This window comes from Aulonocara sp. 'chitande type north' Nkhata Bay, linkage group LG23, assembly GCF_057382095.1.
Source record: "Aulonocara sp. 'chitande type north' Nkhata Bay isolate Kocher_YH1m ecotype deep benthic linkage group LG23, A_spYH_male_GT1.1, whole genome shotgun sequence".
In the NCBI taxonomy this organism is placed as follows: domain Eukaryota; kingdom Metazoa; phylum Chordata; class Actinopteri; order Cichliformes; family Cichlidae; genus Aulonocara; species Aulonocara sp. 'chitande type north' Nkhata Bay.
Genome location: NC_141365.1, coordinates 51,352,940 through 51,369,941, shown reverse-complemented (window position 1 = coordinate 51,369,941; position 17,002 = coordinate 51,352,940). Strand labels below are relative to the sequence as shown.

Below are 17,002 nucleotides of genomic sequence, written 5' to 3'. Positions count from 1 at the left end.
CACAGCCCTGCTGATTATTCATTCAGCACAGTTAAAGTTTGGCAAGCACGCCGCGAGAGTTTTACCAGAAACACAACAATTCGATTTTGAAAAGAGCCTTAAGGTTTGAAATAAAGCAGAAAAATGGTAACGGTGCTAATAACTGAAGGAACATGCACTGCAGTGAGACCGCACCTGTGACACACAACTGTTCCAGCTGTGTGGTTGCACGGTGTTCTGCTAAGCACCCAGTTAGTGCTGGGAAACTGCAACTGCTCTGTGGGAAGCTTGGCTTTGTAGAGCGACAGCAACTGGTTTGGCTGCTTGAAAAATGCACGTTTACATTTTTAAAGATTATATAACAAAAGTATTTGTTGACAGCTCGACTGCGGGGATGTCTGATGGGTTATTACTGAGTACTTTCATCCCATCGCTGCCTCACTTTGGCCCATTGTGGGATTAGAGCCGGAGAAAGAAGCCGTTATGTAACAGAAAACACATCGCGGAGGAAAATATTAGAACTCGATTAGAAGGAACTGTAGACATATCCAGCCTGTTACTGTCATATAACTTGTGTGTGACTCTTTTGAGCTTATCCCAGTTAAAAAACAACTGTTGTGTTGGAAACTAAGAAGTTGTAGATTAATCATCCGCATCACATCAGCCTGCAGTAAGTCACTCTGGTTCTGATTGTGGTTACGTAACCGTAAGGATCAAATGTGCCCACATTCAAGATTCAGAATAGAAGAAATGTATGTCAGCGTGATGATCTCTGAACGTAGTGAGTGGCAGAGCCGTTTGCTGCTGAATGTCAAGCTGATTACTGTAAGCGAACAGAGGAGGTTTCGGTGGGCTAATGAGTCTGTGATGGGACTTCCTGTGATACCCGAGGTTTCAGCTTCACGGTTCTAAAACGCCTTTTTCTCGCTTTACTGTCCTCATCCGATGCGCTGCGTGATCTTCAGTTTGCTCTTATACGTTCAGTTAGTCACACCACATGTCAAATGTTCTGCCCCACTGTTATCATCTCATCTGTCGTCTCGAGGTTCGTTTGTGGTGGTGTGTGCTTCGCTCTGTTTCTTGTAAATTCAGTGTTAGAAAAACGGAACTAGAACAGAAACGGTTCAAAACCGTCTTAAGTTCCATCCAGTCATCTTGGCTGACTTTCATTTATAGAAAATGTTTTCTGTTATTTATTAAGACGAGAAACACAAACAAATATCTTTGTACAGTCATGGTGAATTAAAGCACAGCTTTAAGGCTTCATAGATCCGTAGTTTGCTGGTCTGGAGCATTCAGGTGTTGAGGAGGAGGAGGAAAGACATCAGCAGTGATCTTAGAGAATATTTAAAAATGTGACGTGTTGGTGTTCATCTCAGGTTAACTGGTTTGCCAGCAGCCGAGCGAGCGGCTGAAGCTGGAGCTTATTGCTGAGTATAATAGTGTGAGCATTAACAAACTGTTGGGTTGCTGATGGGCGAACACAGAACAAAGCCACGGATGGTAAAATGAGCTGGTCGTTCACCGCTTAACCGTGTTGTTCAGACGTGTGACTCGTACAAACTGTCTATATGCTGAGTCTCATAATCTCCTGATTAAATATCTACACTCATTTCCTGTTTGCTACCCACCAAGCCAACGCTACGAAGCATGCTTCCTCACTTCACTTATTTAAGGATGAAGAGCCTTTTAAACAATCTGCCTGTTCACGCCGCGGGAAGCTCCACGTAGAATTGATTTTTCTAGTTAAAAAGCAAAGAAAACGCTGCGTTTGGTCACAGCTTCGTCTACTGAGGACTTTTCTGGTCTTGCTGACTCTCGAGGATCGTATTGTTTAGACAGCGTCGGCACCGCAGGGCCCAAATTCATATTTCAAAGACCACAGAAGATGAAGTTTATACAAATACTGAATAGCTGGCCTATGTGCCACACATCCACAGCAATCTAATTTTAACCACTCGCACACTTCAGTCAGTGGTTGGAGGTCAAATTGATGCAACATTTTTCAGTTGCTGAGTATGTGGCTATGGTCAGATTTCAGAGCTGAGCTTTGGTTTCATGCTTTGTCATCTCTGAGGGCATAAATTGATACTTCTCAGAATCAGGAACTGAAATTTATTTTAGCACTTTTATATTTACATTTGACTTCTTCTGAAGAACCACAAAGATTAGATTGACTGATCGAATGTTACCTTTATTTAGTAACTCTAACTCTAATTTGAGTGATTCTTCTGACTGGAAAGTGAAGCTGCGTGTTTTATTAAGATACGTGACACTACAGTCCACCCTGCTGTGCTGCGACACACTACGGTCCCTGTGCTCACGCATGAGCCTTTTCATTGGAAGCAGCTTCACAGCTGCAGTGAACAGTGTAGCTGCTAGTAAAGCAACTTATCAGTTAAACGTTTCACTTTATATTGTAACGATCCTACAATAATGATGTGACCCTGTATGAGCTTTAGTTTATATTTATGATACAGTAGGTCTGTGTGTGTGTGTGTGTGTGTGTGTGTGTGTGTACCTGTTTAGATGTCTTTGTGGGGACCAAAATCCCCGTCCTCACAAGTTTGAGACTCAAAATGTGGTTTTAGTATCAGGGTTATGGTTAGACATTCATTTTTTAAGGTTAGGGTGAGCGGCCAGGGAAAGCATTATGTCAATGAGAAGTTCCCACAAGGACATGAATACATACCCGTGTGTGTGTGTGTGGGGTGTCAGATGTTTTGGTATCAATAAAGTTTTGGTCATAATTTGATTGACTTTGAAGAAAGCAGCACTGCATCATGAAACAGCAAGTTAGATCATCCAACCTGAGAACAGCTGATTGAGTCTGATTTCTTTGGAGATTCTTTTAGTCGTTAACCTCAGTAAACTCCTTGGTGGGAACATTTTTCTCTGTTAATGAGAAATGACAGATTTCTGTAACGGCCTGTTTGCCTCTGCAGCATTTCCAAAGGAGGGCTGGAGAGTCAGAGATGTCCAGCAGTAGCTGTACCAGCTTCGAGTGGAGGAAACCAATCTTCGGTCGCATGGATATCTGATATCTGACCCGCAGTCAATGAAGACAAGGAAAGGGCACTGTGTGTTCTTTACCCAACCGTATCTCATCAGATGCATTTTGAGTAGCAGTGTACTGTATCGCTCTCCAAGACGAGATGGATTTGTTTTTCCAGCGACACTTTGGTCGACGCCAAAAAAGACAAAAGCATTTTGCTGCAGTGCGTCACAAATGTCCCTCTGTTCAGGCCAGTAAAGCCAGGAGGCGCTCCAGCGTCGGTCTGCCCTCTGTAGCATTAGTACAGTCCAGACGCTCCTCTGTCGGTTTGCCTCTGGTTTGCACTGACCAGCGCAGGCGCCCGAGTGTTGGCCTACTAGTGGCTAGTGGACAGAAGCGACAGTCTATCATCGAGCTTGGGCTAACAAATGCAAGTGAAGGAACAGGAAGAGGAAGACATCGTCCCTGCTGCTCAGTCTCCTGTGCACGTCGTTCGAAAGTGAAATCTATCGAACCTCATTTACTGGGATCCTCTATGTTACTGGCAAGTGTAGTGCATATGGGCACAGGACTGCAAAAGGAAGAAGAGGATGAAGAGGGCATGGATGTCTCCCCGTGCTCCTGTTCTGAGTCGGGTGAAGAAGAAGAAAGCGATGATGAAGCTGATGAAGAAAGCTTCACCCTGGCAGCTCACAGGCACCTAACGCAGGCTGTGGTTACGGAGAACATCAAAGCCCGGCCCTTGCTCTGGCCTCCTCGCTGTCTGAGACGAAATTCCTCACACTTGCTTCCGGCAGACTCCGTGTTTCAGGACAACGAAGCAGGGTTTGGCGTCTTCGGCCGATATAATCCATTAGAGTCGAGTCTCAGTACAGCGAAGTTGACGAACGCAATGTCGACTTCCGTGACCAGTCCCAGCCTTGGCCAGCCGGCTCCAGCAGGCCTGAGCTTTGATGTTGGGGCGGCTGCAGCAGATGCTACCTCATGTGGCTCCATGCTCCATAAAGGCTGTTCCTCTCCACTAGATGGACCCCAGCAAAGCATTTATTACAATCCTTACCAGGATACATGGGGCAACTTCCTCTCGTATGTCTCTCTCTCTCTGTCTCACACACACACACACACACACACACACACACACACACACACACACACACACCTAACATAGACCTGACAGAACTGGTGTTTTATGTTTTGCAGACATACATTTTTTTTCTTCAGATGTTAAAAATATACAGTGACATGTAACTAAATAATAACTAAGCAGCAGTGTATTATTGTGCTGGTTCAGTTTGATTCTATAGTCAGACTAATTTACTGGCAGCATACAGTGGTTTGCAAAAGTATTCGGCCCCTTGAACTTTTCCACATGTTGTCACATTACAGCCACAAACATGAATCAGTTTTATTGGAATTCCACATGAAAGACCAACACAAAGTGGTGCACACGTGAGAAGTGGAACGAACATCAGACATGATTCCAAATAGAGCAGGGCGATATGGCCAAAAATATTTATCACGATATATATTTGAAAATTTACGATAATGATATAACCGACGATATAATTGATGCGAGACAAAATACAACTCCACAACATTACTAGCGCAAAAAGACAACCTTCCATTTATTTTCACTTAAACAAGAAGCTGGTTTTTATGTACATTAAAGCTTTATAAAAATGTAACAGTGCAAATGCAAATTCCTTGCTGAAAGTTTAACCAAAAGGCATTTCCAGTAGAAATGGGCTGACATATCCTGAGCATAACCATGTATAATATCCACTGAAGTTAAAAAGAGGTGCTTTGCAACATTAAACTGCAGTGTGCAGTACGCATTTTTCGGACCATAAGGTGCACGGGATTATAAGGCACATTAAGCGAAACAAAGCAGTCAGATAAATCAAACTTTATTAAACTCATTCTTCTTGCTTCCTCCACTTCTGTAACATTGATTCATTAATGTTGAATTCTCTGGCAGCTGCTCTATTCCCATGTTGCTGCAGTATATTAATGACTAACCTCGTATTGTGGATGGATTATCTCAGTTGTTCAGGTTTCCTTGTAGCATCTGATTCTGCCACAGGCACAATTTCGTTTTAAAAGCTCTCACTGCAGCGTACATATCTGTGATGATACGCCCCCGTCCCTGAAGCTGCAGGTTCAGCGCATCGAGATGGCTCGTGATATCACACATAAAGGCCAGTTCACACAGAAACTCTTGCTCCCTGAGCTCAGCTGTGTCTTGCCCTTTGCTTTCCAGAAACTGAAATATTTCCTCGCGTAGCTCGAAACATCTGTTCAGTACTTTCCCTCGGCTTAACCACCTCACCTCCGTGTGATACGGCACGTCTCCGTATTCCGAACCACACTCCTCAAGTAGAGCTGGGCGATATAACGATATGTATCGCGATATAACTTTTTCTCGATAGAAAAATTAAACTATCGCGATAGACCTCGCCGCTCTTGTCCTCTTAAAAAAAAAAAACAGCCAATCCAAATTAAGTAGCGCAGAGCCGAACCAATCACAGCCGCAGCGTCACGTCACGTGACTTGTTACGTACAGCACAAGTGCCAAGCCGCACGTGTGTTTGTTTGGGAAGCAGCCAGCGGGTAATGGAGGAAATGAGTGTGCCGACTAGAAAAATCAACCGAGCGTGACCGAAGAGAAAACAGATGATGGTTCCAACGCCGGAGAGATTGTCGAACGGAAGAGCCATAGAAGCTCCGTAGTGTGAAGGTATTTCTGCTATTTCAAGTCTGACAAAAAACAGAGTAGCTGCACTGTAAATTGTGCTGAAAGCAAGTCTGGAAATACAATAAACTGGTGCATGCGCTACATCCACACGTACCCGGGTATTTTTGAAAACGCAGATTTTTCTATGCTTTTGCACCTTTCGTCCACACGTAAACGGCGTTTTTGGTCACTGAAAACGAAGATTTTTGAAAACTCCGTTTTTGCATTTACGTGTGGACTAGAAAAACGGAGAAAACGCAGCGTCAAAGGTGTGCGCCACGTTATTGTTTCGGTGAAATGAATTTCTACAATACTGTTAATTCTACTCTCTGCAGTGTTTAAATGCTTACATATACACACAGTTACTGTCCCTCCACACATACGACTCGGTTCTGCTTCTATGCCCCAGCTTTGTTTACTTTTTCCCACCGAGGCTTCTAGACTTCTGATTGGCCAGCATTTCTGCACGGTTAGGAATCTAGCGCCACCTGCTGCTTTGGCATGTTCATAGCAGCGTTTTCCTTCATTTCTTCCTTTATGTGTGGACGGGATTATTTTTTAAAACGAAAACGGAAAATCTCCGTTTTCAAAAATACCCGTGTACGTGTGGACGTAGCCTCAGTCTCTGACTGGAAGCGCTGATTCGTCATTCGGCTTTTGTCAGACTAAAGTAACTGTTAAAACTGTTTGAAAAGCTCAGCTATACAACAAGGAGAGATTGAGAATTTCCTTTTAGTTCTCAGTTTATTTGATATTGACAAAAGTTAGTCAGTTTTGTCTGTTCTTCTGTAAAACAAACTAAGATTTATTTTTAGAATTAATATTTTGTTTCTAAGTGGAATTGACAGTTTAGTCTGTTTCGTTTGTTCTATTTTGAAACTTAAACGCTTTAGCGGCTGCCTTTTGTGTAGTTTGTAATATTTGCCTTTATTTATCTGAAAAAGTCTCATGTTCCTTAAGTACTTCTACCCTGTTGAACTTATTATGGGAAATAAATATTTAAATAAAAACAAGCTGCTGATTATTTCACATTTTACTTGTGAGCAACGGCACATTTAAATCTTACAAATATAGTTATTTGGCTTATATCGTGATAGATATCGTTATCGCCTGAAATGAAAAAAACATATCGTGATATGAAAAAATCTCATATCGCCCAGCTCTATCCTCAAGAAAAGATTTGAATTGGCGGTGATTCAGGCCTTTGGCTCTTATAAAGTTAACTACTCGTGTTACTGCGGTCATAACATGTTCCATCTTTAGGGCTTTGCCACAAAGTGATTCTTGATGTATGATGCAGTGATAAACAGTCAGCTCACCTGCACAGTTCTCCGCTCGCATCTTCTCCCGTACCCTGCCCACCAGTCCGCTCCTTTGACCACACATCGCTGGTGCACCATCTGTCGTTAACCCCACAAGTTTTTCCCATGGCAACTTCATTTAAGTTAGACATTTGGAAACCTCTTCAAATATTTCCTACCCTGTGGTTGTTCCATGCATTGATTTTAATCCTAAAAGTTCTTCCGTAACACAGAGAGTTGAGTCCACACCACAGATGAAGACTGAAAGCTGGGCAGTATCAGAGGCGTCGCTGCTCTCATCCACAGCGAGGGAGAATGCAACGAAACTGTTTCCCTTCTCCATCAGCTGGTTATTTAGATTGTTGGCAAGTTCACGTGTGATCAGCTACTGTTTCTGCTCAGGCTAACATTTAAAAATGCTTGCTTTTTCTCTGGGCACACAACGTCGCAAACTTTCATCATACAACTTTTCACAAACTCTCCCTCACTGAAGGGCCGGGCTGATTTTGCAATCTCTGCTGCCACAACAAAACTAGCCTTTACAGCAGCCTCACTTTGTGATATGGCTTTTTTGAACATAGTCTGTTGTGAAACAAAACTTCTTTTCATCTCTTCTGCTTTCCGGCGCCTTTGAGTCATGTCCAGGTCCTTGTACTTCTCTTGGTGTTTCGTTTCATAGTGTCGTCTAATGTTGTACTCCTTGGTTAAAGCCACATGAGCTCCACATACAAGACAAACAGGTCTGTCTTTTACATAGGTAAACAGATATTCTGTCTCCCACCTGTCCAGAGAGCTCCTGTTTTCGTTCTTTCTTTTCGCCATTTTGGGAGAGGTAGCGCGGCAGTATTCGCGCGGTTGCTATGACTACAGTCAACAGAGGAGAGGGCGTTAATGGGTCCTGTCCTGACTGATGCGCCAAAACGCCAACAGAGCATTCTGGGAGTTGTAGTATTAGCAGTACATGCGCTGTATAAGACCGGCGGGCCAGCTCTAATAGTAATTTGGTATGGCCTTGCGGGCCAAATATAATTAGGCTGACACCTATGCTCTACACTAATGAATATTTGAATGTCAGTGATCACATGACACTGGCGTTACCGTTGCAGGATCTGAGGGCTGATCTATGCTGCTGTGTTTTTCACTGGCAACTCAAATCAAACTTTGAGCTCCTTGGTGAGATGAAGACTGGAGGTTAGAGCAGCTGACTAGCAAAGCGCGAGTAGCTGGTTCGAGACCCTGAACAATGCTGGCGTTTCCTTTCTGAGATACCCGACAGAAATAAGAATGAGAAACCACTTGACTTCACTATAGTTACAAATACCTGCTTCAGTCTTCTTGTGGCAGCTGTGGGAACAACATCTGCACAGTTATCACACACACAGGCTAATTCTCTCAAACCCTCACAGTAAAGTTTGTGTTCCCTGAAACAAACTGCAGCTTCTTCACTAACCGTCGCGCCTTCTGCTTCACGTACAAATATAATCTAAGAAAAAGAGCTTTCTTTCAGGCTGCCGTGCTTCATAAAGCACTAAATAAAACTGAGCTGCATATTGAATATTAAAGAAGTCTGTGGAAATGTTGAAATGACACCATAACATAGAGCTGTGGGAATGTTTGTATCACACACAGCAGCGTGTTCAGAGCCCTGCAGTCAAAAAAGATGCAAATTAGGGAAAATGTCTGATGGTTTTAGCAGAAGTAACGTCCATTTCTACCAACCGACCCTTCATGATGATCCGTCACTACATGTCAGACGTGGTCAAACAGTTGGGACGTCACAGCAGTATGTTTGTGTGTCTGTGGCATGTTCAGGATGTGTGCCGTGAGCTGCAGGCACCAATCAGATCTTAGAAATGCTAAGTATTGGCGTGGAGGGCACCCTGTTTGGATGGGTGTTGGTGATCAATGATGCTTTAATACAACCTCTTTTTATTAGCCTGTGATAAATGTCTAAAACGGTGCATCGTATTTTAATACTCAGTCTGTCAGAAAAATGACAAATGCTACACAATTTTGTGGCAAAACACAGATGTGAGTGTGATATGAAGTAAGGAAGGGTTAAGCTAACAGGCAGTGCACCATTATGCCTGTTAGGGGGGGCAGGGTTTTGCTTCAGTCCATTAAAACAAGTTTTGAAATCCCTGCTAGTTATTTTGCTCTGTGGCTGCTTTTTACATTTTTCTGACGATTATGAGCAACGACTGTTTTCTACTAAGCCGCCTGTTATCTCAGTGTTCATCGTGATTAACAGGCAGTCAGCAGCCTGGCTGGGCAGCTGAAGCTTCTGCTGCGTGTAGTTGTTGGTTAGACTCCAGTTATGCTCTGATGTGTGGTGCTGTACATCTGCCCAAACTGGGACGCTTACGTGACTTCTTGTTACCAGTAATACATAACATGCAGTCACCAGCACAGCCGTAACTGCCCACACACTTGCTGTACGTGCGCTGTGTTACACCCACGCACCACCGTGTCAGCCAGAATCACAGCAGTATGAAATATGCAGAGCAGCTTCTGACTCACACGTAGCTCGTGCTTTATGCAAATAAATAATAAACATTTATTTTCCAAATGTGAATGACTTTGAATAGTCAGTGTCTTCATATTTATTGAAAATGAAAAGGGAAAAATGAGAAAGGCCCAAACTCCCCACGCTGCTGTGCAACCTTCATCGACCTTCTTTGTGTTAGTGTGTCTGGTGTTTTCCACAAACAGATTGGTACCCTGAAACAAACACAGTTAATGGTAAAAGGTATCAAAAACATGACTGAATCGTGAGCAGGGCTGTCTGGAGATATGTTGGGCTCCGTCTGTACATGACATCATTTATGACCATTTGAAAACGCGTCCCGTCAGAGACTTTGAGACTGTGAATGCGGAGTCTGAAGACTGTGTTGCTTTGAGGCCATTTGGCAGAAATCTGTAATTCCCACAATAATAAGTCACATTTTCTGAATCCTAACAAAAATACCTACGTTTCGATGTATGATTTGTGTAGGGTAGGGTGAAAATTGAGCGAGGAAGAAGAATTTGGTCAGACGTGAAGAACAGATTCAGAAAACTAGAGTGGTGCGCTCTAGCTGAGCTGCATAGCAACCATAGCGACGCATGTATTTTCTGAAAAATCTTCACGGTGTCACTGAAAACTTCAACAGGGATTTTACGAAAACGGTAAGAGACACGAAACAGCTGAATTATTTGGTAGTAGCCCAATAATTTGAGTGCATTTTAAAGTTGGAGTGGTGTTTGTACGTGAAAGTGTGAGGAAGGAGTTGAGCTTGAAAAGAAGCAAGTTTGAGTGCAATTTGGGATGTTTGCCATTCGTTTCAATAGGAGAAAAAACTCATAAAAAGCTTAATAATTTAAAATGTGTAAAAGTAATAAATACCAACAGATATAGCCTTCATAAGCAGAAATAGCAGAACATTTTAAAATTGAACCATGAAAGTAGCACAGAAACTGTGGAAGTGGTTTAACAGCAGAAAACAGGAGTGACTTGAAGATTAGGAACTCAAGAGATGTCCAGAGATGTATTCTAAGACACTTCTTCAGCTGAGAGTCAGAGAGGAGAAACACAGTTTTACTTGCAGCAAGAGCAGCCACAGAGCGCTCGCACGGAGTGAGGGCTCCGGGACTCTGCCCTGGTCTTTATACATCAGCGTGTGTGTGTGTGTGTGTGTGTGTGTGTGTCCTAAACCTGCTGGTCTGGACGTCCAGCAGTTCATCTAAACAAAAGGCACTTAGACTAAAACAGACATCGTTACGTTTATCCTGCCACAAAACAATAAGAGAAGCTCCGACCTCTCCCACGCCCCCAGGGTGTGCATGCCAGAGCGCTCTGGAATGCACACAACAGCCTAAGTCATCAAAAGGTCAACATGCAGTATTCTACCACATGCAAACTTATATCACTAAAAGCTTATACTGACTGCTAAGTACAATTTTCCATTGACAATAGTGTAAATGCCTCAGCATTCACACGACTGCTTGCACATGTGTGCGTGCGTGCGTGCGTGCGTGCGTGCATAGACCTCCACATATGTTCCTGTCACCTTTTGTTACCTTGACGACTTTGCGTTTTCTCTGTTTTCTCGGATGCTGACAGTTTTCCTGGTCTTTGTGTTTCCAGAAAAGCCATAGCCAAGTCCGGTCTGCACCATCTCCCCTGTCAGCCCAGCACATCCTCTGTGACCGACCCAGAAGCAAACATCTCCAGCACTGTGGACTGGACTGTGAGTGTGACGGAGACGTACAGGGTCGGCTCTTTATGCCATGTCAGACTGCTCAGCAGAACTGCTGGATTATCAGGAGAGGGAAAGCTACGGCTTTCATAGGCTTAGGAATCAATCATGCATTTCAGTGGGTCTTCAGTCCATCTTGTGTCTGCCAATGAGAAGCACATTAGACTGAATCATACTGTATGAAATATTAACATTTGGGTATGGGTTTTTTTTCTTGCTAGCTGATCGTGGTTCACTCACAGGATTTTTCACAGTGATTTGAAATGTCTTCTGTCAAACACTGTGCACATTTCATCAGTGAGCTGATACTTCAGATCTTTCATTGACGGTCCGTAGGAACCGCAGCTCTTCTTTCAGCTTCTGTCCTTTTCTTAGCTCTTCTTTGTCTCTCTCCATGTTTGTCTCTGTAGGAGGTAGCTGTGTATGGAGATCATATCTGGTTTGAAACAAACGTGTCTGGAGACTACTGCTATGTGGGAGAACAGCACTGTATTGCCAGATTACTGGTTAGTATCTGCCTGTGTGTTTCCAGCCCGGCCGAGTTCTGTGCAGCCGCCTGCACTCACACTGCGCTTTGTTCTGTTTGGGGTAGAGTGTGATTTATACATGGCTCCAGGTTTTCTTTACTGTGTTACACTGAATGTTTATACAGTCGCATGCTTCCACGTGCACCTGCTCAATGTCTGCTGCTTTCTACAAGTCCTTGCATTAACATCAACAACTAAGCAACCGACTTACGGAGAACACGCATAACAATCTGGAGGAGATCAGTGTGAAAGCATCTCCTTGCACAGTGTGTACTGGCTGCTCAGCAAACATACTGTTAAGTTTTCTTGGCAACAGCTTTAAACAAATGACAAGTTACTGGAAGCAACAAGAAGCAGAATTTAGACTGGTCAACCCCTCCAGCTTCTGTGGACGCAGTGAAACAGCTATGAGCACCACCAGCTAGCACCACCAGTTAGCAGGTGTGCATCACACTCCCAGTCCCAATTAGGGATGGGTATCGTTTAGGTTTTATCCGATACCGGTGCCAAATCGGTACTTTTGAAACGGTGCCGGTGCTTAAACGGTGTTCGAACCGGTGCTTAAAGAATGGAGAACACAAACCTCTCATGTTTTTATTTTTAGCAGTCTCTTTTTTTCTGCAAAATGATAACCACCGTCCAGCCCCACGCACCGGGCGATCCGCGCTAACTCACTAATGGAGATTTACCACACCCGCAGTAGATGCGCTCGGTGTGAGGTCTCGCAGCAAGCTATCAAATACGGCGCATTTCTCGGCTTTTAAAACAACGCTATGCGTCGCCAGGTGTTTCGTCAGATTCGAGGTCTTACCTCTTTTGCAGAGTATCAGCTTAAAGCACTTGTTGCTGCTGAGTTTGCACCTTTTGTTGTGAAGTACAGCCAGACTTTGACCGCTTCGCCTTGGGCGTTTTTAATCTGTAGCTCTGCTCTAAAAGAACCTGGGCCCGCCTACTATCCTTGGAAAGGTAAAATGATTGGCTGGAATCCAAAGTGTATCACAGCTCAGGTTACTACCGTTCATGCCATAATGGCACCGGATATCGGTACCCATCCCTAGTCCTAATGGGACACCCTGAATGAGCAATGAGCTGCACTCGGTGTCTTTATAAAGTGCTGCTGGTAAGAAGAGACGTTACAATCTTCACATGTGAGACTTGCACAGTAAGAGCTCCAACATTTTATCACGGTTTAGTCAACATTCCCAAAAAGCCTTTGACAGAATTCCCATTTATTTCAGGGTTTAACTTTCTATAGAGTGAGATTGTTATGTTGCCTGTAGTTTAATGACTTCATCTGAAGTTTTTCAGTTGTTTTTCTTGATTGGCGAGCAATATCTAGGGTGTTTGGGCTCGAACACGTGCATCCAAGTTCTGAGATGGAGATGTGAAGGACATTTGCATTAGTGACAACAAGATCCTCCTTCAGACTAGAACAACCTAGCACACCTAGCCTATCCAAGCATGCCAGCTTTTGTCTCCAGGAGAAACCGTCCACATTGTCTGCTTGGCTCGTTCTGCTCTGGATCAGTGGAGTTCTTGTGTTTCTCTGCATGTTCAGTCTTGTAATGGTAGTTTAAACACAGCAGCGTGCTCTCCACAAACTAAGCACACAGCTCCACCTCTGACACTACCACATAAACACTTAAGTGCAGCTCTTATTAAAAACTTTACATTCTGCATCAGTCTCTCTTTTTAATGTGAGCCGTTAGCGTTCAGGGATAGCAAACCAATATCTCCCACAGGCTGTTCCACCACATTTACAGTACATCTGTAAACTCATGCACTCATTCATGTTTGGTGGCTGGAGAAACCTGCATGACGTATACTTGTTTCTGTCTGTATCCTAATTCCCGTCGACCTCACTCATAAAAATGTTGACTAATCAGATGCAAATGACCTTTGACCTTTTCAGTTGGTGATGGGAGAGCATTTTCACTACTGTGTTTTAAAAAAATCAGTGCAGTGCTGCTTTTGTAAACATCTGTAAATATGTGAAAAGTCCAAAGGTTTGTAAAAAGATGCAGCCGAGTCAGTGCCACAGGCTGTGGGGGAGAGCTGTGCTGGTTACAGGCTGCCTTCAGTGTCCGATCACAAGGAAATAACAGGGTTCTGTTGAAAATAGCCGTTCTGTGTTTGAACCATGAACTCGTCCCAGGTTCTCCTGTATTCTGTCTTATCATTCAGTGACATAGCGACAAGTAAATCAATAGATAATATAGTTCTTGTAATGTGTGCATATGAGTGAGACCTGCCCACCTCCTGAGCCACTGGACTGAAAAGTTATTATTTCCATTTGCCGGCTGTATGAGGCCTGAACCCCTGAGTGCTTTGATTCATCTGGGATAGTAAACGCTGTGTGTCTATAATAATAACATGCACACTGAAGCTGCTCTCCTGCAGCACCGTGTCAGCTCATATCACTGTCAGACACATGCTGGCTGTATCACACGCACAAAGCCGTCATATTTTTAGATACTGTCAAGTCATATCATTGCTATGTTGTGTATCTGTGGTGGTTTCACTCACGTGGTGCAGGACTGTCTCCCAGTGGTCATAGATGGAATTAAGGCTTCATAGTGACTGCTGTTCTTTGAGGCTCATAAAGCAAATGAACGACTACAACACAAGAACCCTGTTTTTTTTTCTCCTGTTCATGTGATTTAATTGTTAATCAATGTTTCTATTCAGAGCTGATCACCTTTTCCCTTTTTTCTTTGTAGCAAAAGTCTGTCAGTCGAAGGAAGTGTGCTGCCTGTAAGATCGTCGCTCACACCGTCTGCATAGAACAACTGGAGAAGGTATAACGCTGCCTGTGAGGATACATGAAGACACAGAGGTGTATATTAGTCCTTATGACTACCAGTAAGGTGAGTCTCTGTCCCAGAGACTCTGTGCCTTTATTATCGCAGAGAAGTGTGAAGCAAACTGAACGCTCCCTAGAGCAGGGGTGTGCAGCTCCAGTCCTGCAGTTTTTAGATGCATCCCTACTCCAACACAGCTGAATCCGATGGTTGGATTCCCTCTTCAGCAGCCATCACGTTTGGCCTGATAACAAACCATTCATTAGATTCAGGTGTGTCGGAACAAGGATGCATCTAAAAGCTGCAGGAGCGCAGCTCTCCAGGACTGGAGTTGGACACACCTGGAAGTCTAACATGGATCCAGTGTTGATTGCAGCTGGTGATGATTCTGTATGTCAGTGCAGTCGAATTCATCATTTGTAAGCAGAGGACAACAGGTTGTGTTTGACTGAGCGTCCTGTCTGATCTGCAGTTTCCCGGCTCTAAAGCTATTCTTATGGATGCCACGCTACCCGTCAGTGACCCCAGCTTTAGAGTGAGATACACAGAACTCGTCCTTGTCTTCTTTCTCTGTCCTCTGTCCTCCTCTCTGATCCTCGGCCTGATGCACAGGTTGATCGTGGGTGCTCTGAACCTTACATCAGTCTATTATAATGAATCACTGCACAGCAGCATGGGATGAGGGGTGGCATATGCCACTCAAAAATAATTATTGTTGATGGAGATGTCATTTCCACTGGGAACAGGTGTAGGTATTTAGACACTGAGTGAATCAACGTGGAAGCTAATCCAGGGCAGACTCGTCCTCTGAAAATTCTTCTTCTGTCAGGGTCCTTTTTTCTGAAATCCTTCAAATTTGGTCCTCTCGTTTTTCTTGTGGTGTGACAATCTGATAATCTTGACGGTTTGGGTGCTTTGATCTGAAAACACAAGGAGGTCATTGATCTGAAGCTGCTTTCTGAAAGTGTTCTGGTGTAGGAAACTATCAAAAAGGGCCACGATTGGTTGCAGACACAATGCCAGGATGGAGGTAGCGCTACACAGTGCTAACTAAAGATGTGTGTCGTCACACCTGTGTGACGTAATTCTTGCTTGGGGGGTCCCGTCTGCTTGTTCCTTTCTGTCAGCGAGTCCTGTTGAGGAAGTCATGACCCTTAACTGTAAGACACATGACACCTAATTGGCCTGGTCCCACAGGCGTGTCAGTGCTGCTTACCCAGGAAGTGTGCCAGTCAGAGGCCCAGTGTTCAGCTGTGCCGTTAGACCCCGGTAACCCTCTTCTTCTTCTCTGCTCCAGATTAATTTCAGGTGTAAACCATCATTCAGAGAATCAGGATCCAGAAATATTCGAGAGGTGAGTTCTGGTTTCTTTCTTTCTCTGGGGTTCAAACCTGCTGCTGCAGCTGGATCATCGTACAGTCACAGCTATAATCACTCATGTTCGTTGAATTCTGAGTGTTGTAAATTTCTGCTGTGTTTTTTGTGTGTGCTCAGCCCATTGTGGTTCGCCATCACTGGGTGCATCGGAGACGACAAGAAGGCAAATGCAGACAGTGTGGGAAGGTGTGGAAATGATGGTCTTACTGACGAGCAGTAGCGCTGTTGTCCTAAACATCTGCTTTGCATCTTTAACTGAACAGGAGTGGAAACAAGTTTAATTGTTATAGCAGTTTCTCCTTCTGTGCTTTCAGGGCTTCCAGCAGAAGTTTGCGTTCCACAGTAAAGAGATTGTTGCCATCAGCTGCTCGTGGTGCAAACAGGCTGTGGGTACCAAACTGATGCCGTTCATGTCTCCAGAGCTCAATAAATGCACATATTATAACCATGCATCTCTTCCATTAGTACCACAACAAGGTTTCTTGCTTCATGCTGCAGCAAATTGAGGAAGCTTGTCCAATGGGTGCTCATGCTGCCCTCATAGTTCCACCAACATGGATAATTCGGGTCAAACGCCATCAGGTAACGCTGTTCTTAGTGCTTCCATCCTGCTTCAATTATGAGGTCATTTTGTTGTCTGCTGTCATTCAGGCAGCCATCAGTCAGATCAGTGGTTTCATGTTACTGCAGGTCCTTTAAGTGGTGTGTGGATAGAATAAAAGGAACTGTGGGGAGTAGTGATGGCAGTACAAATGATGAAATGATGTGAAATCAGCTGCTTTTTCTCCATCTCACAGTCATCGATGAAGTCCAGCAAAAAGAAAAAGAGAACATCGTTCAAGAGGAAAAGCAGCAAAAAAGAGGTTAGTCTTGTGCTACAGGGTGGGCTAAGGCACACTGCAGAGGAAGCTTGAACTCTGGCGTCTTAAGCAAACAGCGAAGCCTGTCTAGTGTTTGTGAGTCTTTGTCATCTTAAATCAACACACGAACACTTTATATATTTTATTTTTGGAAAAAGAACCTTTGAACAGCACGTTTCCGATGATATCA

General features: G+C 43.9%; 1 protein-coding gene across 6 annotated transcripts in view; it reads left to right on the top strand.

Annotated features, from left to right (window-relative positions):
- The window catches only part of LOC147302998 (diacylglycerol kinase zeta-like), a 92,581-nt gene that overhangs the window by 27,662 nt on the left and 47,917 nt on the right, over window positions 1–17,002 (top strand). For 2 of the 6 annotated variants that reach the window (XM_086283946.1, XM_086283940.1), the window contains exons 2-11: window positions 2,925–4,060; window positions 11,136–11,238; window positions 11,658–11,753; window positions 14,495–14,572; window positions 15,048–15,110; window positions 15,873–15,929; window positions 16,070–16,138; window positions 16,267–16,338; window positions 16,418–16,534; window positions 16,750–16,815. In XM_086283946.1, the coding sequence (XP_086140072.1) occupies window positions 3,135–4,060; window positions 11,136–11,238; window positions 11,658–11,753; window positions 14,495–14,572; window positions 15,048–15,110; window positions 15,873–15,929; window positions 16,070–16,138; window positions 16,267–16,338; window positions 16,418–16,534; window positions 16,750–16,815 (1,647 nt within the window). In that variant the 5' untranslated portion in view covers window positions 2,925–3,134. The remainder of the gene's footprint in view (window positions 1–2,924; window positions 4,061–11,135; window positions 11,239–11,657; window positions 11,754–14,494; window positions 14,573–15,047; window positions 15,111–15,872; window positions 15,930–16,069; window positions 16,139–16,266; window positions 16,339–16,417; window positions 16,535–16,749; window positions 16,816–17,002) is intronic. The other 4 variants (XM_086283945.1, XM_086283944.1, XM_086283941.1 and 1 more) reach the window with 2 other exon arrangements.